The sequence below is a fragment of the Drosophila willistoni genome (genome assembly GCF_018902025.1).
Source record: "Drosophila willistoni isolate 14030-0811.24 chromosome XR unlocalized genomic scaffold, UCI_dwil_1.1 Seg143, whole genome shotgun sequence".
NCBI classification, from domain to species: Eukaryota; Metazoa; Arthropoda; class Insecta; order Diptera; family Drosophilidae; genus Drosophila; species Drosophila willistoni.
The window spans coordinates 5,829,728-5,851,161 of NW_025814056.1; the positions used below are offsets into that span (position 1 = coordinate 5,829,728).

At 34.0% G+C, this 21,434-nt stretch overlaps 2 protein-coding genes across 9 annotated transcripts in view; one reads left to right on the forward strand and one right to left on the reverse strand.

Moving 5' to 3' along the window:
* The window catches only part of LOC6645663 (whirlin), a 45,055-nt gene that overhangs the window by 17,195 nt on the left and 6,426 nt on the right, over positions 1-21,434 (forward strand). For 2 of the 8 annotated variants that reach the window (XM_047011846.1, XM_047011848.1), the window contains exons 4-12: positions 226-356; positions 3,215-3,510; positions 3,573-3,893; positions 3,958-4,129; positions 4,210-4,320; positions 4,421-4,450; positions 8,732-8,803; positions 18,233-18,238; positions 20,168-20,248. In XM_047011846.1, the coding sequence (XP_046867802.1) occupies positions 226-356; positions 3,215-3,510; positions 3,573-3,893; positions 3,958-4,129; positions 4,210-4,320; positions 4,421-4,450; positions 8,732-8,803; positions 18,233-18,238; positions 20,168-20,248 (1,220 nt within the window). Of the gene's footprint in view, positions 1-225; positions 357-3,214; positions 3,511-3,572; positions 3,894-3,957; positions 4,130-4,209; positions 4,321-4,420; positions 4,451-6,219; positions 6,315-6,557; positions 6,880-8,731; positions 8,804-18,232; positions 18,239-20,167; positions 20,249-21,434 lie in introns of all 8 variants that reach the window. The other 6 variants (XM_023177417.2, XM_047011850.1, XM_047011849.1 and 3 more) reach the window with 4 other exon arrangements.
* Positions 9,533-15,896, reverse strand: LOC6645664. The gene is made up of 2 exons (XM_002068098.4): positions 15,880-15,896; positions 9,533-10,232 (listed from the first exon to the last, which is right to left on the reverse strand). Exon 2 carries the CDS (start codon positions 10,165-10,167, stop codon positions 9,895-9,897), a length of 273 nt encoding a protein of 90 aa, XP_002068134.1. The 5' UTR covers positions 10,168-10,232; positions 15,880-15,896; the 3' UTR covers positions 9,533-9,894.

Sequence of the window (21,434 nt, forward strand, 5' to 3'; positions counted from 1 at the left end):
CCACTTTTTTACCTAATGAAAAAGGCTTATGAAAAGAAAACAAACAAACAAAACCAAAACCAAAAACAAAAACAAGAAAAAGCAATGTGAACTGAACTAAATGGAATGGAGTCGAGTGGTGTAAAGTGGGAGCGGGAATGAAGCGTCATGATTATGGGAGATGGGCGTGTCTTATTTATGCTTTGCTAATTGTTTTTTTTTCCTCTTTTTATCTTCTCCTTTTAGGTTTAGGTGTCTACATCTCACGCATCGAAGAGAATTCGGTGGCTGAAAGGGCCGGATTGCGACCCGGTGATACAATCCTAGAGGTGAATGGTACACCTTTTACCTCAATCAATCACGAGGAGGCGCTGAAGGTAATCTATTTATTTATATCAAATATTATGTAGTAGCTAATGTTCTTTATACATATATAGAGACAAAATCGATTAGAGCATACATCACCCCATATGACCACAAACCAAAAAAACACAGGCCACAATGTTAACACCAAAAAGAAACAAGCTAAAAAAATTTTTCCACTTGAAATTTGTCACATAGCCCGAAAAAGTATGCTATGTTTTTTTTTTATTATTCATCCAGTTCACATGATTGCACTTTGAAGTAGAGCAAGTTTAAGGCAAACTGACAAAGGACATGCTTTAAGTACAGCCACAGACAAGTTAACTTATATACAAGTACATATATTCCTAAACAATTCTAGAATATTTCCAACCGAAATTTAAAAGTTGTTTTAACTAAGTTTCTTTAAATGGAACTGTTTTAATTGAGCCCAGCAAATGTAGGTCAAACGAAATGGTGAATTTAACTGATCGTGTTACTAAAACTTGGATGTCTTTTCTTTTTCATTATGTTAGGCTTTAAAACGTCCTGCCAGCTAACAAATAATGTATACGCATAGGGTGCCAGATAGACAAATAATAAGACTAAAAAATTTTTATTGGGCGAAACTTTTTAAGCTTGGCAAGAAAAAAAAATCAATCAAATTTTGTCAAGATTTTTTACTGTTTGACAGACATTTACGAATAATTTTCAATTATTTGTGTTGGAAGGCTTTAGAATATAGCCAAATCCTTTGTACTTGATAAATATAGTTACAACCTTGTGAATTTCGCATTAACTTTGTACTGATTAATACTTAAAAAGTACTTACTTTATGTTTCCTATAGTTGAATTAAATTCTATAATTTAGACTAATACAAGTCAGCTTACAAGCCTTTCTTCTGGTCTTGGCCGTGCCAAAGTCTTTTCAATGTACTTGTTTTTTTTTTCTTTCTTGTGTGAGCAACACACACAAAACAAAAAAAAAATGGATATATAAGAAAAATCACAAAAAGAAGAATCTAATTTTATTGTACACTTTATTGATTTTTAATGAGATTTTGCTTGAGCAGCGCCAAACAGCCGTCTGTAGCAGAAGCTGGTGTATGTAGTTAATAGTGATGATAATGGATGCTATCTATGCTACTACGAAAACATATATGTATATACATATTATATATATATATTTATTCCATGTAGGTAGAGAAAGGGGGGCAAGCGAGTTAGGGGTTCGACCATCTATGAGGTTTTTATGAGCCAAAGTCAAGCAAGAGCAAGAGTGTCAGTCAGTTAGTCCGGCAGTAACCTAACAGCAGCTGCCTAACAACGAAAGTCAATTTATTGTAGAATATTTTATGTGACACGTTATGATAGTCAATATAATTCTTCATATTGTCTATGTGTTCGTGGGGTGATGTCTGTGTGTGTTGGGTGTGTGTGTGTTGGGTAGGGAGCTTAGGAGACCCTTAGTCTAGCAAGTTCAGTGGGTAGGCGTTGTTTGCTGTATAGAAAGAAGCCTTTACTGTATTTGTGCACATGTTGTACCATTTCTCACGCTGCTTTTGCAATTTGAAAAGTTTAACCATTTTTCGACAAACTTGTTTTGGGTTACTTATTGCATTCCCTTTCTCGCTCTACTCTTACCCTGTGTGAGTGTGTGTCTGTGTGTGTGTGTCATGTATGCTCTGAACGTTATTTAGTAGTTCCCTCTTTTTATATACCTATTTATGCACTTTACATGATAAACATGATACAATTTTTTTCGACTTATAAATATTACTAAACGAAAAAAAAAACAAAAAAAAAATACACTAATACAAATATACACTGAGAAAAAATTGGCAATAGATTAGTCGCATTTGATATTTAATTGTAAATAACATATATTTGAGTAATATTTGCATTTTTCTTTGAGTTTTTTATTTGTTTTCTTAAATTCCTTTCCTTTGTTTTTCGTTGGTTTTGTTTTTTTTTTTGTGGCAGGGGATTCGACTCGAGTGGGCAGGGGGCGGAAATTAGTGGTATTGTCAAATTCAAATACCAATTTCAAAAAGTGCCAACAAATTGAACCTTTTCGTTTTGCGATAATCATCGGATTTTGTCTATTCCATCCAATTTAGCCACACATAACACATTCATTTTCCACAAAATGTCCTTCAAAAACTTAATCCAACCCAAAAAATAAAAACTTGGCTTCTGACACCGCCGCCTACGCTGTCATTCCACTTCAGTTTAGGCCAGGCCAGTGCCCAGACGAGCCCAGCCCAGACCAGACCAGAGTAAACCACAAAAACCCAAAAGCCTGAAACTCTTTAAATGGTTTCAAATACATATACATAGATGAGTTGGTGGGCTTGAAGGTGGATTGGGAGTGGAATAGGTCAACACCTGGAGGGATTCACAGACAATTTTGCACGCAGCAATACACACAAATTCCCATATTAGTTTTTGTTGTTGTTGGTTTAATTTTCTTCTTTTTTTTTGGTCAAAACAATTAAAATAATGGCAACAAGCAACAATATATATGTAGGTGAAACCGCAACAAAGTTGAAACACGCCCATTACCACACCTACATGCACACAAACACGCCACGCCCACTTTTTGATTAAAAGAAGAATGTGTTCTATAAATAAATATACTTTTTTAGGTTAAATAATTATTTGGAATTTGTTGTTTTTTCTTTCGATTTTTCTATAGTTTTTCTTTTGTTAGTTTTAGTTAGTTTCTTTTTTTATTTATTTATTTATTTATTTTTTTTTGCGTTGATCACTTTTTGCTCTTTGTTCCCTGTTAGTTGGTTTTTTCTTCTTCTTCTTCTTCTTCTTCTTGCTCGCATCTTTCGTCTGTCTCTCTTTTGTGTCTCTTCTATTGCCACATTTTTTCTTAATGCAGAGATGTGTGCAGATATTGAAATCGTCACGTCAAATCAGTATGACGGTGAGAGCGCCACCTACGCTGAATTCGACGGCCCCGCTCCATGGTTTCGGACCACCCTCAAGGGATCCAATGTATGCATCGATGGCGCCACCCCTGCTACCACAAAATCAAGCAGCAGCAGCAGCGGCATCGGCAGCGGGCAGTGGATCGGGTTTACCATTTCGTCAAACCTGCTCCTGGATGGATCGTCATGGTCGTCCCGCCTCGCCACCAATGGAATATGGCGGCAGACGCAGCGATCGTCGGGATAGGTAAACTAGATACGCACTTATCCGTATCATCTCTCTCATCTCACACTTTTGATTTTCGATAGAATCCGACGTGTGGAGCTGCTTATTGAACCGGGGCAATCATTGGGCCTTATGATACGCGGAGGCGTTGAGTATGGTCTGGGCATCTTTGTCACTGGCGTTGATAAGGATAGCGTGGCAGATCGTGCCGGTCTGATGATCGGTGATGAAATCCTTGAGGTCAATGGCCAATCGTTTCTCGATGTCACGCACGATGAGGCGGTTGGTCAATTGAAATACCACAAGCGCATGTCGCTAGTGATACGTGATGTGGGCAAAGTGCCGCATTCCTGTACATCCATTGAAATGGAGCCCTGGGATGCGTACAGTCCAACGGGCACGAGGTAAGTTCATATCGAAACATCTAGTTGTAGTTGTTTATAAATTTGTTTTACTCTGATTTCGCAGAGCACGCCGAAAAGGTCAAATTGCGACCATGGTTGAGGAGAAGGCACGCTCTCTGCTGCCACGACATCATTTTGCAAGCCTTTCATATTATATTGCCGAATATAGTGCGAAAGCAATGACCATAGATGCCTTTGTTGCCGTCTTATTAGAGATGTTAGATACGTACGAAAAGGTAAATAATTTAAAAATCTCAACTAACTAGCAAAACTTACAAAAAAACAAAAAAAAAAAATCCCATAATTAATTTGCCAGCATACGCTAGTGACGGAAATTCGTGAACTCGTTTTTCCCGAGGATCGAACACGCTACGATGAGTTGGTTTATCGAAGAGAACGAGATCCCTATAGCGTGGATAGGCATAGGGTAAGCATTCAATCCTTTTTTAATATCCTCTTTTGATATGTGAATTGAATTTTATTGCATTTAAACACATTTTGCTTGTTTTTTTGCCTTATAATTACAGCGTAAAGGAGACCCAGCACGTGATTTGCCGGTAAGCTTTTTAGAAGATTTATTCTACGACACAGACACCATATATACCTAAATAGAACAAAAATGAAAACAAAAAACAATAACAAAACCAAAAACCAAAAAGTTATCTCTGAGCATGTTATGATAAACAATTACTCCAAACTTCAACTACAACTTTAACTACTTCTACTTCAACTACTATTTGTTTAGCAACTATATTTTACATATATACAACAAATATAATGAACTATTGTTTTAATAGAAACGAAAACTGTCTTATCATCTGTTGTCCTCTTTCTCTCTCTATCTAACTATCTATCTATCTGTCTATCTATATATCTAAACTCTATACTCTAAATGTTTATTTGTAAAAAGAAAAAAAAATAATAAAACTTTTTCCTAGTTTTGTTGTCGTTGATTGTTGTCGCTGTGTTGTTGTAACTCTTACTTTACTCTTAATACTATTCATTTTCTGTAGACAAAATATATATATACACTTGACAGTCAAAAAAAAAGAAAAGAAAATAATAATAATAACAAAACAAATCTTGTAGTTTAATTGTTGTACGAGAAATAATAAGAAAACACATCACAATCTTAACAATTTTCAATTTTGTTTTTAATGTTTCCACTTTTTAATTTCTATTAGTCTTTCATTTTTTTTATGCTGCATGTTTTTTGATTTTGAGAAGCTTTAAAAATTCAACAAAACTCGCTTACTTTAATAAATACGTTCTGGCAAACAGACAATGATAATAATAACAATTATAATACATTATAATAAAAGTAAACAGAATAACAATAACAACAATTAAGAGCAAACAAAAGAAAACATAAAACGAATGTCAATTTTTACTTTTACAAGCAACACCCTCACACACACACACACAAATCTAAAACAAAATGACAAACTTATTTTTCCTTTAAGCCTTAAGTAGTAAGTACAGTTGCCTTAAATAGTTAAAAGAAAAAGGCAACTTTATATGTATATACCTACATATTTCAATAAAATTAAGAAAAAAATGATCGAATTGATACAAAACAAATCAAAGAATCATGGGATATATTGATTTAAATTGCATTTAATCAAACCAAAATTTTGAATGTGAAATTATTATTATAGCCGAACAGAATTACATTCGAAATAAATCTACGAAAATTATGTACAAAATGAAAAAATCGAAAACGCAAAACTTCAATAGGGACAATACACTCAACAAATTTTTTCAAGTCACTATCGATTCATGTAAAATATAAAACATATTTTAGCACTTAGAGAATTTTGAAAAACAACTATACATCAAATAATCACCCAGATCAAAAGTTATTACAGCACTTTAAATATATATATATATATATCAGATATATATGTATGTACATCGCTAACACTCAAATAAACACGTAAATCAAAATGAAATTGCACTATACATATATCTATACACACCAGATGATTCATATATATCACCACTACCCCAAAATATAAATCTGTCGCTCTTCAATTTCTTTAACAGCCAATAGTATTTCTATCTCTCTCTCACTCTCGCTGTCTCACTCTGTCTCTGTCTGTCTCTCTCACTCTATCTTTCTCTATCTCTGCCTCTCTCTCTCCCACTCCCTCTCTCTGTCTGTCTCTATCTATGTGTGTGTTTATGCTCTGTAGAAGTCCTGTCTAGGATATTCCCCCTCACTCTTTCATGTGTACTTATGCAAAAAAAAAAAAAACAAAAAAAAAACAGAAAAAACCGAAAAAAAACTCGTTCGTTCCATTCCATTATTCCCCCCTTCTAACAGGTAACAGCTGACGATTTGGAAATAATTGCGGCCACAGGACGTAGTCCCTCATCCGATTCGGGTCTGGGCATGACCGTAACGGATATTCATAAACGGTACCTAAACAAAATATAAATTAAAAACAAATATTAACAATAAATTCAAAAATCAAAACCTTTAAGAAATGCAAAAGCACCTTAAGAGAAAAAAGAATACAAAAAAAATTAATAATAACGATAAATAACTATTAAAATAATGATAGAAATACTGTCCAGATTTTGACCATTATTGAGTCTAACTATTTATGTTACATATATTATATGTTGTTACCCTCCCCTCCACCCCTTCAATTGAAATAGACCCGCACTCCAGTTGCCCTATCGCCCAATGTCGGCGGGACCAATTTTGCATCGTTCACAACCGACAGCATCCCATTATCAGCCAGCAACAACAACAACAACAACTTCATTATCCCCACAACAACAACAACAGCAGCAACAACTGCAACATCAACAACAACAACAACAACATTATCCACATCATTCATCATTGCGTCATCTTGGAGGAGGCATTGGAGGAGGCGTGTTGCGTCAGCATCCGCATCAATATCAACATCCGCATACGCATCAGTTGGGACCAAATCACTTGAAATTCAAGCAAACCAATGACAATCAGCAACAGGTCAGGAATGTTGAGTTAAAAGTGATAGAACATAAACACGTAAACAACAAATACACAGCAAACCAAAACGAACAACAACAACAACCACAACAAATCACATCGATATCCTTCTTTTAAATACTTTCTCTACCTTGACACACAAACATCATATACCCACACACACACACACACACACACACACACACACACACACACACACACACACACACACACCCACACACATAAATCTATCACAAATCTAGATACATTTTTCCCCAGACTCTCAACATCTCTTTCTCAGGCTATTGTTGCTTTCCAATTTCCTCAATTTTCATACATACTTATACAACAAAATGGCCAACAAAATCAAAGAGGCTAACTTCGGTTGTGCCGAAGTTTATATACCTTTGCAATCATTATTGATCATTAAATGTGGTAAAAAACGAAACTTATCTTGTCTTCAGTAGGGTCCTTCCGCTTAAAGTCCTTACCCCACTGCAACGTTCTTGAAATTCATCGAAAATGAAGTCGATTTTGTCGCAGTTCCTTAAAGATTTCGAGATTTCTGACAAGCCCTACAACTGCTTAAGGTGAGAGATTCACATTCTGGTTCAAATTACAAGGATTTAGATAAAAACCGAGAAGAAATTTGCTTTGGCTGCGTCAAACTTCGAATACCCTTGTATAAATTTTTTTCAATTTATTTAATCAAATTTTCTTCACAAAGTTTCATTTTTCAAACATTTTTGTATTTCATAAGATGAAATTTTCTCAAAATTTCTCTTCAAGCCAACTTTAATAAGATTTTTCTATATTTTCACTGAGATATTTTTCATTAAGAAGGCTTTTCGATCGATAGTTTCTATGGCAGCTATAAGTTATAGTGGTCTCATCCGACAAATTGTCAAAATAATGTCAAGTAAATAATAAAAAGCTTAAAAAGTTACCAGTTACTTAAGGGCGTCAAGTTAAAATGTACACAAGAACACACGGAAATGACTATATTGACTTCTCACGTTGATCAAGAATCTACATATATATGTAGTTTATGAGGTCGCAATTTCTTCTTCAAGAGAATGAAATGAAATATATTCAAATGCTTCATAATTATAAAAAAAAGTTTTTGAAATCTACGCTGGCAACGAAAAAAGATTTTGATTTTGCTAGAAATTTGAAAAATATTTCTGAAACGGTCACAATTGTATGTAGCACCTCTTCTGATTCTTTACTATATCTTTGAACTATAATACCTTTAGAAATAGAGACTTTTGGCTCTGCACAATTATTTATATATGTATATATTTAAAATTTATATACATCTTTGTATCAATACCTAACAAATAACTAGGATAAGAAAAAATTGACATTCGGTACTAAAAAAAAAAAGAAAGAAAGAAAAGAAAAACCAAAACCAAAAAAATCGGCGCGGTTTGAGGCTTTCTCTATATTTTATTATAACGTTATTCCAATTTGTGTGTGTATTTTGTCTTAACCCGTGTCTATGTGTATTGATGTATTTGTATTCTTTTTACGTTTCCTTTTTATTTGTTGTTCAAAAAACAAAAACGTTAGTAAATTTGTTGAAATGTTTGTCCGAGTGTGTTAAGTGGTGTGTGTTTTGTGTTTAATTTTAGTTACCTCTTTCACTTTTCTTTTGTTTTGTTAATTGTGTTTCATTTCTTTTCATTTTAAATTATCTTAATTGGCTGCTAATTGTTGTAAACAAATCAAATTATTATTATCATATCTATATAATTGAAAAATCTACCAAATTTATTATGTGAAGCGCCAACAGCATAATTGACAAAAAACAAAATTGGCTATTTTCAACTTCAAAAACGTTTCCTATATTTCTATTTCGCCCCCGGCTTAGGAATACGGCTGTGATGAGCATAGAACTCGCCGGGGCAGTGAAACCCTATTACCGGAATATGAACAAGATGCGGTGAGTAAGCCAAATTGGCCGGATTGAACATAAAAGAAAAACAGAAAACAAATGTAATGACATGATGTAAGAATCAAATATTTGAAATAATAATAGTTTTTTAGGCGGTATTTTGGTTTTTAGAAAACCTGCCAAGTCAAATTAGGCAACTGAGGTTAAAATTTTCTGAAATCTGTAAAGTCTTTAGGTTCATTAGGATGAGTTTGATTACTTTTTGTAGTTTTTAGGTTTAAAAAAGGGTTTGAAAACTAAATGTACTTACCATTCAAAATCGATCATTGAAAATCATAATTTAGTTCAAGTCATTCACATTTGATCAATACATATAATAAACTCTATATACAAACATATATAAATACTAATAGGAGCCAAGGATATTAATGATTCTGGTTCCAAATCGCTAACGATTGTCTGTGTGTCTCTTCATTCATAAAACTCACATTTTGCCCTATTGGCTTCTACTCTTTTTTTCATAAGTCAAACGTATTGCACAGACTTGAACACAATCTTTATATATTTGCTATACATACATATATATTTAGCATGATTTTCAATAAGCAAAGTTAGTACTTACACATTCTTTTAGGTATGCTTAATCTTGTTGGGATAGTACTTACTTACCTACATACATTTATATATACATACATAAGATATACACATACATACATAAAATATATAAACACAATCTATAAATTTTAATTTTTTATTGTAACTATAAAAAATCCTAAACTAACTAACACTAAACTTAAGAACTTAATTATGCAATCAAGATACATTATAGGGTGGGTTGGGAGGCGGTATTTAAAGAGACAGAGGGAGAGAGAGAGAGAGAGAGAGAGAGAGAGAGAGAGAGAAAGAGGGAAAAAAGACAGAAAGCTTTTAACTTTATTGATAGATTATAAGTTTATATAGCCAATAACTGTAAACGATATGATGCAACTCAATTCAATGCAATGCAAGTCAAATAGACAGCATATCCCATTCATTGGCCACCCAATTCCACCTCCACCTCCACCTACTTTCTTTTCTTTTCCTTTTTCGATTTTGTTTTATTTTCACCACCTCGTTTATTGTTGTTTTTCGCCACCTCTTTACATCTTGTCGTGGCTTGAACTCTCCTCGGAACCCCAGGCTCCACTACCGCCTCCTGCTCCCTGCACGGCCATCGGTAAATGATAATCGCGTGGCGGTGTAAAGGGTCGCACAAAGTGTCGCCATTGATGATGAGGAGGAGTGGGTGTGGTCGCTGCCGCTGCCGCTGCTGCAGCTGTCACCGCATGTTGATGTTGCTGATGGCAACTGTTTGGCTCGAATTTCGGACGCGGTATGCGCAGTTGTTTGATCTCTGTTAAATAGGTCTCCATGTTTCAAGTGTCTGTTTGTCCGTTGCCTCTGTCACTATTATCGCTGCTGCTGACCCTCCGTTTGCCTGCTGATGATTTGTTTGATTGTTTAAATGTTGATTTGTTGTTGTTTAACCAAGTTGCAATCAATGTGGAGTGTCGGGTTTTCAGTTTGCAATTGCAACCACTTGGAAACAAGCAATGAGAAAGAAACAAAAATAAGCTAAACAAGTTAAATTGTGCCACGAATTGGCAATGCCCTGTTTTTAGAAATATATATGTATACATATTTAGATCCTTGGATCAGAATTGTGGGTTGATTGTAAATTAGTGAGCTAGAGTTTGGAAATTTTCAGCTTCAGGGCTAAGAAATATAGATTTTTGGGCAAAGCTAAAGGAAATGCGAGAACGTTTAAATTTCGTTTGGAGATGATTTTAGAATCGAATTTTTCCCTAAAAATTAAGAAACTATATAAAAAATTTTTTTTAGAACCAATCGTTATTAAAAGAACTTCAAGTCTTTCATTTACGAGCTGTGAGACAATTAAAATTCAATATTTTGTCGTTTATTTTCTACTAAAGACAAAAAAAAAAGAAGACAATGATATATAAAATATCATTTGAAATTAGATTTGAATCTCAATTAATAAGATTTGAGACTTAAATAAAGGGGACAGCTCGATCTTATAAAGAATAACATGTTGCGGCATCATAGTTACCAAGAAACGGTAAAATAACATTAAATATTTTATACAAAAATTGCACAAACATTGCAAAAAACAAAAAAAAAAAAAACTTCTAAAAGATGCATTCAATCTGCTTGCTAAAATTCATATAACAACGTTTTATTTGTAGTTTAATAAGCAAAGAAAATTTATTGTACATACTTAATAGAGCAATTATTAGCAATTAGTTGGAATAACTATTTAAATTGTTTATAAGTATGTTAAAAATGTATGTGAAATTCAAATATTGCATTAAGGATGAAAACTGTTTTAAAAAGAAACGGCAATGCTTAACTAGCAGGCAGTGTATTAAATTTGCGAGTCTAACAAAAGTGAAAGTGAATTAACCACCAAAAACCACTCAACTCCTGATGTTTAAGCGAGTGTGTATGTATCTGTGTAGGTGTGTGTGTGTGTGTGTGTGCGTTTCTAGACAAGAAAATTGCAAATGATTTCCGCCTAGGCGTTCAACCGTATCGCATGCACCGTCAAGTTCAATGTGTTTGAAAATTGATTTTCGGATGCATTTAGAAAAGTTGCGAGACATGTAAGAAAGATAGAGAAAGAAAGAGAGAGAGTATGCGAGAGACAGAGAGGGGGAGCAACAGAGTAATAGGGTGAAAGAGAGGCAAGAACGATCCGCTTGCTTAGCCCTGTTTACACAGCTGACACCATTCGGCAATTGACTTGACCAGAAGCCAGCTGAGTAACCAGTTTGATTTCAACTAAAAAGCAACAACAACCGCACAACTGACAAACAACTTTTTATGGTTGCTGTTGTTGTTGTTTGTTGGATGTCTGGCCAATGGGACACTCACTTTTTGCCTTGTCGTGTCTCAAAATTACAGCCTGAAGAGCTTGAGAAGACCAAAACTCAAAGTGGGTCATTAGAGAAACGTACTAAATAAGGTACAAAACTTTGTCAAGAGCAAGCAGCAGCAGCAGCAGCAGAAGCAACAGCAGCAGCCCCAACAGCAACAGCAACATAAATGGAAAGTAAATGTTGTTGCCCCAACCATTGGCAACAACAAGAAAGTGGCAAAAAGCAAGCACCAAGCAGCAGTCAAGCAGTGGAAAAAAAAGTTGTTTATAATGTAAATAGACGTAAATAAATCATTTCGATGCGTAGCAAACGAAAATCCGGTCTAAAAAGTCAACGGGTGTAAAATATAATCATAATAATGAAGAGTAAGAGAGGCTAGGAGTGGGGACCTGATTGACTTGGCTAGAACAACATACACACACACACACACACAGCACACACAAAAGCAACTCAATAAAGTAAAAGAGGAGTATAAAAAGAGTAGAAAACAAAAAAAAAACAGACACAGAAGTCAAAACTAATTGAGGTAAACTAAGGGAAAACAAAGTGTCAATTCTGACAAGTTTATTAACAGTTATGTTCCAGTTTGGCTATGGATTAGAGTTTGGCTTTGAGTATCTTCTTCATCTCTTCATAATCTCGCCCATCTTTCCTCATTATTATTATTATCTTCTTCTCTCATTTTCATCTTCATCTTCTGTCATTCTGAACTAATGAGTCTCTTCTCATTTGAGCTTGTCAAATTTTGACAAGTTTAATTATGATTTCAGAGTACTCGTTCTACTGATGAAATGTTTGAAATGTAAAATTTCGATAAACTAGATCAAAGAAAATATAAAGGCAAACTACTGCAATAAACAAATTTTCGTTTAGAGATGATTTAAAACAAAAATTTTTCTTTAAAAACTAAGGGATAATTATAATATAATGCATTATTTTTGATTGTGCCTTTTGAGAGAACCTCAAATCCTTTTCACGATCTCTTTCTCTCTAAGCTATAGAGTGGAAATGATTTTGTAATACTCAAGGACCAATCAGATTATGATTTCATTATTTTTCAAGCGAACAAAGTTCATTTGTATTTTGCATGGCCAAATTTGTCAACTTACGGATCTCTGTGGATCATATTGAATATCATTTTTAATGTCGACCTCAATCGTCATGGCCTTGAATAATTATTATAGTAAATCTCCCACCTAAACAGCCACGACAATAACGAGAGACAAAACAAAAAAAAAAAAAAACCCACCATTTTGCAACTTCAATCGGCTGTATCTAATGACAGTTTGGCTAGCTTTTTGTGCATATGAGAGTTCAAGATACAAGATACTCTATATAAAATATCAAATATATCACAAAACGTTCACCCTTTCCTCGTACTCCTCCTCCTCCTCCCACCACCACACACCAATCAAACCATCAAAACCAAGGGTGGCCACGGAAATTTAGCTTGGGAGCCGGCTCTTTACCGGCAGACGCTGGGCAGAGAAAAAGGTCACTTTTGCGAGTCGACGCACACAAAAATTTGTGTGCCTCGAGTTTTATGACGGGTCATAAAACGACTTTTTTTGGGTCGAGCGAGCGATCGTCGTCGAACTTGTAGGCAGAGGGACGGACAAGTCCCGAATTTTGCGGGGAGGGGGAAAAAGGTCGCGATCTTGAGCTCGCAACTTGTGGGCAGAGGGAGTGAGGGACAAGTAAAAATAAGGGTTGTTTTTGATGAGTGCTCGAGATCGCGTTCCTTTTTCCCCCTCCCCGTAAAATTCGAGACTTGTCCGTCTCTCTGCCCACAAGTTGCGAGCTCGAGATCGCGACCTTTTTCCCCCTCCCCGTAAAATTCGGGACTTGTCCGTCTCTCTGCCAACAAGTAGCGAGCTCGAGATCGCGACTCTTTTCCCCCTCCCCGTAAAATTCGGGACTTGTCCGTCCCTCTGCCCACAAGTTCGACGACGATCGCTCGCTCGACCCAAAAAAGGTCGTTTTATGACCCTTCATAAAACTCGAGGCACACAAATTTTTGTGTGCGTCGACTCGCAAAAGTGACCTTTTTCTCTGCCCAGCCTCTGCCGGTAAAGAGCCACGGGAGCCAAAAGAGCCACTACGTGGCCATCCTTGATCAAAACCATCACCCATTACCGCTCTCTAGCCAAACACACACACACACACACACAACAAACTGATACAACACTTTTCAGTTCGGTCATCAACTGCTACGCAACGAGGTCAATGGCATGAGCCATGGGTAAAAGATGATTGCCACCATCAAACAGCAGTGTATATAGTGCCCAGAGAGTGTTGATGTCGTTTTTTTTTTTTTTGGGATTTAGTTACACAAAAACCGCTGTGGCAAAGTTTGCAAAGTCATAAATTTGATTGATTTTTCAAATGGTCGCCCTAAGCGGCTTAGTGTATATCAAACAAAGATGAAGAAAAAAAGAAAAACAACAAATTGAAAAATTATGTGCGTAATATAAACAGCAATCGAGCTAAAAACCCGAAAATATTTCGAAAAGTTGAGGAAAAATACAGTTAAATGGGTTGGCAATTGACGTACGTCAGGTTTCATTGTTATTAGGGAAAAATTCTGTGTTTTTTGTTTTGTTTTCTTTCTTGTTTGTGAAAGTTTTTCAACTTTTCCTTCTAGCAGAACAAACCACAAACATTGGGTGAAACTTTTACTTCCATCTCTTTTCTCATAAGCATCTCCTCTATCTCGCTCTCTCAGAGCGTTCTGAGCTTTTAATCTTTGTTAAACAAAAGATGCCTTTTTAATTTGTTGTCTAATTCACACTATTGTTATGAAGTGTCTCTCAGTCTTTTATGATGAAGTCAGACTCACATTTACTTACTGGCTGTCATTGTGTCACAACAGAATCTCCAAGACTCGGTCTAAGTTTAGACTCAGACTCAGATACTCAACTTTATGCAAAGACCCGCCCCAGTGAGTGAATAGAACTTTGAGCACATTGACCTACAAACGATAGAAATGAAAAACTATGACAGCTGACCAACCGAATGATCACTGGCGTTTTGTCTGTTTTGGGGATTATTGTGCAATCTGATCAGACGAGACTGATAACTGATCAATGGGGGGAATCGTTATGGAATTGGGTCAAAATAATAATCGAAATCTTTCAGAGCAGCTTAAACGTAGTAAAGTTGAGTTTTGAGTAGAAATCGTTAAGTTTTGTTGCCTTTCCGTTTGGAAAACGTTTAAAACTGTTGGTAAGATGTAATAGGAGACGATTACTTTTTTTTATCTCTAAATAATAAAATGGTTAAAGTTAATTTTGGGAAATGAAATTTTTGCCTTTGCCAAATAGTTAAATATTTAATATATTTCTAATAGCATGTTTTTCCAAAGGTATAAAAATGAAAATTTATGTTCCTTTTTTCTAAAAGAATTTTTCTTTCTTGTTTTTTTATGGTAAAATTCTTGAAGAAAATTACATTTTGAATGGCTCTTAAAAACGCAAAAGATAACTCAATGGCTTTCTTTTTTGTGGGTCGAAGTGGTTAGCAAGAACTTTTTTTTAGATTTAACCATTTAGTAGAATCCTCATTTCCGTCAGCACAAAAAGAAAAAGACAACCAACTTGAGGGCAAAAACAAAAAACCAACAAGCAAGTTGGACAACAAATCAAACGAAGCTGAGTTTCTGTCTCCAACTCGGACTTAACATCTTTAGAGACAGAGACTTGGGGTAATTAAAAACAAAAAAACGAACCATAAACAAAAGAAATTAGCGCAACCAACAAAAACACAGTAAGAGCAAAAACGAGTTAATATTAAACCAAGTAGAAGGTGAGAAACAGAAGTTAATTGAATGCAAAAATGAAACAAAAACCAAAAAAAAAAGCTGAAAAGAAGAAGAGCTACCGTCACATGTGGTAGACTTCTCCTGAGCAATTGTTGTTACACAAACAAAACTAAAACGCCAAACAGACAACAATGATGATATAACAAAAACATACACACACACACACACGGACACAGACACACACACACTGTCTAGAGAGGAGAGGGCGGGCGACCACAACTTCTGTTTTGGGATTGCTACAATTTGTGGCAAACAGAGCGCGAAATGGTAACGAACGCGAGATTTGTCAACTCCACAAAATAAAGGCAACTTGGTTATTATATTTGTATAATTATAAATTCTTTGCTAATGGTATTTATACGCACGTTTTTTTTGTTTGTGTCTTGCTTGGCAAAAACCAAAAAATAAAAATAAAAAACAAAAATAAAACCAAAACAATAATAAAACGACAAGCGACAAAAATGTATGAAAAAAACTTGGTAGATGCGCCTCTTGGCTTTAGTTGCAACCTCACGCTTCAATCGACGACGCGCAACTGAAATTGCAGACGCCGTTGAAGGTAGAAAAAATGAAAAACACAAACCGACTGGCCGAAAAGCCAAACCAAACCGCTGAAGCTGAAGTCGACAGAGACAGCAGCCGCAGCAGCAGCAACATCAACAACAACAGCCGAGAGTTGGTAAGAAGTGTGTAATGAGTTGGCCATATAGACAAATAGTAACACACACAGCTTTTTAGCCTTGCAATGGCCAAATAAAATGACTCTTACTGCAATCAAAAACAAAGATGAGCCCTCTAGCCAAACATGCTTTAATACTCTTCTTTTTCTTAGAGATATAGTAAAAGCATTAGCCATAAATCTCTGACATTATAGCACTTTGAGAGTAATTCAACACATTTTTATTAGATATCCTAAACAGATTCGTGTGTGTGCTAAAATACAGACAATTTCGTTTCATCTTTCGTTGAGTTAATGAGAAATATAAGTCTCTTGCACTTTACTTGAAAAGAATTTTAAGATCTTTTTCTTAATTATTTAAAAGGCAATAACACGACCTAACTGCAGGGTCGTGTCTATAATGTGAAATTCAATTTAAAATTTATCACAACAGCTTATACAGAAATCTTTTCTAGTACTTAAATTTATAGATTATTACTTCTACATATATTAAGAGAAAGAATATTTTTAGCACTTAAAAAGTGTTTATATATATGAAACATTAAATATAAAACTGATGTAAGATACTCTGTGAAATGTTCACAAAGATTTTCAAATTGTTACCTTGGATATACTTGAAAATGTTATAACTTACGTAAAGAGTTTAACTTAGCAGATGAATTAAAAATGAAAATGAAGTAAAATAAAAATGCCAAGCCACAATTTGATGAAAAAGAAGCTAACTTTAACTGCGGCGACGTTTTAATACCCTTGTCATTTTTAAATCGTTAATTCATAAATAATTTCCTTAACTAGTTTAGTTTTTTTTAAATATTTCTTGTATTTCGTGAGGATTTTACTAGATTTCTGAAGAGATATTTCTCATTTCTATGGCAGATATATGTTATAGTGTTCCGATTCACTGGAGAGGCGAACTTTAACTCCATTGGGCGGGCAATGAAAAGCTTAACAAGTTATCGAATTTCATTCCAGTAGCCTTCTATTGAAAGTCTTACATACAGATGGATATACGGACATTGTTATATCGACTTGCCTTCTCATGCTGATCAAGAATATATATAGTTTATGAGGTCAAAAACATCTAAGCATACTCTGAAACGGTATAAAGATACTTCTATAACACATTGAAAGTGTATAGACATCTTTGACTTTGATGTAAAGAAGTTAACTTGGCTATTTAGTAGTCATGTTACTTGCAATTTTAGCTTGCTTTGGGTTCATTCTCTTTCTATCTCTATTTTCCCTCTCTCTCTCTCTATCTTCTGCTCTCTCTATCTCTTTCTCTCACTGTCTCCATATTCATTTCTTTGTCTTGAATTATCGTCTCAGTTAGTTTTTATGGGGTAGTAATAAAACAAAATTACCCACAGAGACAACAGCAGTGACAACAACAATAACAATAATTACAAAGACAATTTAAAAGACAAAAGATTTACAATATTTATGGCAAAAAATTATTATTACGGAAAAATTATCGAAAGAGTAACAAATACATAAATTTATTTATTTTACATACACACACTGTCTTTGTGTTTGTGTGTGTAAACAAAATGTGGTAAGCTTTACGCAATGGTCTACAACAGTGACAAAAAAAAAAACTAAACACCAAAAAGATATTTATGTAGCTATAAGATACTGTATCTGAAGCTGACAGACTGCAGCTGTGCTTTATACGTTTTTTTATTTTCTTTTTTTTTCGATTTTTTGTTTTTTTTTGGTTGTTTTGCTCGGGCATGACGTAAACACATAAATACTTCCACTCACACATACAAATACATATTATTATATAGCCACTCGCGATTTGGCATTGAAATGAGATGAGCTGCAATATATAACGATTTACCGTTGCATTTGCTCGATTAAAACAAAAAACAAAACGATTCAAAAAACATGGTTAATTAATTTGTTTTTCGTATTTTTCTATCTTTTTTTCTCTTCTCTTCCCTTTTTTCTTTCCACAAAAATCTCTTGGCTTACATTCGGATACGCTGCGTATGCGTAATATATCGAACGACAATTATATACATATATATATGCAGGAACAGGTAAGCACTTTGCGTTCATTCGCTTTTTTCCTTTATTTGAAATTCGTTTCTTTCGTGTGCGTCGTCGTTTGCTCTATACTTTAAGCACTTTTTTTAAAGAAACAAACCAACAAAAAAAACTCAACCCAAACAAACAAATGAAAAAAAAACTATCTTTTTTAAAACATACATACAAATCACACTCACACAAACACACACACACACACACCATACACACTGATATATTTATACATAACAAAACTGAAAGAAAGAAAAAAACCAATAAGGAAGCAGCTTAAATCAGCAATAACATCATAAAACTAGAGAGAGAAACGAACGAACAAACGGAAAATACATATAAAAAAAACCAAGCTCCTACACCATAAGGAGGCGTTGAAAATATATATTTAGACGCTACATTTGTTTGGTTGTGCGCATAATTTTCAAATGCATTGCATTAACTAGTCAAAGACCGAAAACCGGGGGCCAGGTGGGCAACAGGTAGTACATATATACAAATTTATGCTCTGCTGTGGAAGATATTGCACCGCAAGCAAACGTTTCCAAAACGTAATTCAAGCCAATTAGCTAATGGCTCGAATTTGCCTGAGATGCTGAGAAGGAGCGCAACAAATGCTACTGTAAGACAACATAACTAACTGTCTGTTGCATGCTTTTAGGAGTTCAAGTTAATACCTAAAAGATGCCACACCTTTTCCATTGAACTAGCTCTTACACAGAGTGGGCCAGATTTCGATTGCTTTTTTTGCAGATTTCAAATTGAAATTCAGAATTAACCCTTGAAAGTGCATACATTTTAGCGACAACGCTCTTACAAAGTCGCATGTTTGATAAATTGCTTATTCTCAACTGCTTTTGGCGACAAAATTGAAAATTAAGATCTCTCACCTCCCATAGACGGACCAATTTTTCAAGCCTTTTAAGTATATGTGTTGGTATTGGATTATATGGATAAGCATGAGAAATCAAGAGAAGCAAAATCTATCTTTCTCTCTCTCTCTTTCTCATAATATATGTATGTATTTTCTTGCTCCTGTTGCTGCCTCGGTCAAGATCTTATTGATTTACAGATTTTTATCAAACAAAATTTCCATTATAACACCAGATTGTTAGTTTGACAATAACAGTAATTTCTTTCAAAGAAAGAAATTGTAGCAAAAGTATTTATGTATAAGCGAAATTTAAAATTTCTATATATATGATATAAAAAAACATATAATTGTAGAATCATTATCATAGGAAAATGTATTCTTAGTTTAACAATTATATATTTGGGATCATCATATCTAGTATAATGTATATAAAACTTCTATATTATAAAATGTAGCTAGGCCTTAAAACAAAAGCCAATTACAACTCGTAATAACTAGAGAAAAATTAAATTTAAAATTTTTGATTAACAAATTATAACAACAACAAGAAAAAACTGTAGCATTCTATGGAAACTTATTTAGGTCCCCTGTAGCTATATAGATATACATTTATAATTCCTAAATAGTATACAAATTATCTCTATATATATATATATACACAAATATACACAAATATAAATAAAAATTGAGTCCCTTTTAACACACAACAAAAGAAAAATTACCCAAAACTTCTATCTGCAATTCTCTCTGTTTTTCCTACTTTCTCAATCACACTATTTTTTGAGTTGTTTATCTTTGATTAATGATTAACTTTCATTTCCATTTAAACTGGCACCATTTTTGGTTTTAATTTGTTTTTATTTATTTAATTTTGTTACTACTTTGTTTATGTTTTTGTTTCATTTCGTTTTCGTTCATTTCGTAACATGTCACAGCAATCCAAGCAGGAATTGTGTAGTTTTTATCTCAAAAAACAAAAAAAAAAAAAAAACAACCTTAACCCGAACTCCTCCCCACAAAAAAATTGTTCTCGTTTGTTCATTTGTGTGCATTTCAGGGCGGCTACTTAGATGGACTACGTTCACATTTGGGTGGTTTAACACAACGTGTCAAATCATGGTATTGGGGACGACCTCTTGTAAGTGCCAATGTATTTTTCGTACAAACTACGAAAAAAAAAACAAAAAAAAAAAAAAATGAAGTAATACAAAAAGCATAAAAAAATATACAAAACAATAAAAAAAAAAGAAAAGGAAATACCAACCACAAAACAGAAATTGTGTTACATGGATAACGATAATGTTTTCACGTGTCTGCGTTTTTGAACGACTTTTTTTTGAATTTGCATCTCGCCTAGAACTAGCCCGAACTATTACTACTACTACTATGTTTTTTAGTATTGTTGCTAACTAAATAAAAACAAAAAAACTTAAATTAAAACATACTTACAACGTTTTATAATGCTCTAACTCTCACTCACTCTCTATCTCTCTCTCTGTCACCTAAGCCCTTTGTCTATCTATTTCTCTTGCTCTCTAAACTAAATCTTATTAAACTTAACTGTTTTGAATGTGCATTAAAATATTTTAAATACAAAAAACAAAAAAACCTTTAGAGCAAAAGCAAGCACAATGCAAGTGCCTTAAATTTGTTAAAAATAAAACTTAAAAAAGCAAACTAAAATGCATTTTATGTTCTCTATTTCTTTTCTTTTTGTTTTTGTTTTTTTGTTTTGTTAGTTGTGTTGTACTTGTAGTAGGATTTGTGTTTTAGTTTCCACTCTCTTTCTTCATATTTTTGCTTGCCCCACCCACCCAACCACCACCACCACCACCACAACCACACAACATTCCAATTCTCGTTCTCCAAAATTAGTAAATCATTTTCCTTAGTTCGTTTTATTGTACTTAAATCGTGGCGCACCCCGAATTTAGTCTATTTTGTAAAGTAATTGTCAATGTAAGTATTAAAAAACAACAAACTAAAAATAATTAAAAAAAAAACTCAACTCAACCACACTCAAATTTTGAAAATCAACAAATGCAAATTAAAACCAAAAGAAATGTTCAAAACTAGAAACAAGACTTAAAATCGAAAACCGAAAAAGCAACAAAAAAAAAAACCAAAAACAAAAATAAAAAATAAAAGCTTGAAAAATACATTTGCACATTTACGCATGAGTCACCCTGATTTCAAACCAAAAACCACAAAAAAAAATAAATAAATAAATTTAATTATTATACATATAAATTACAACAAAAAACCAAACGAAAAAAAAAAACTCATTACTTACTTCCCACATTTTACATTACGTTTTGGTAGTA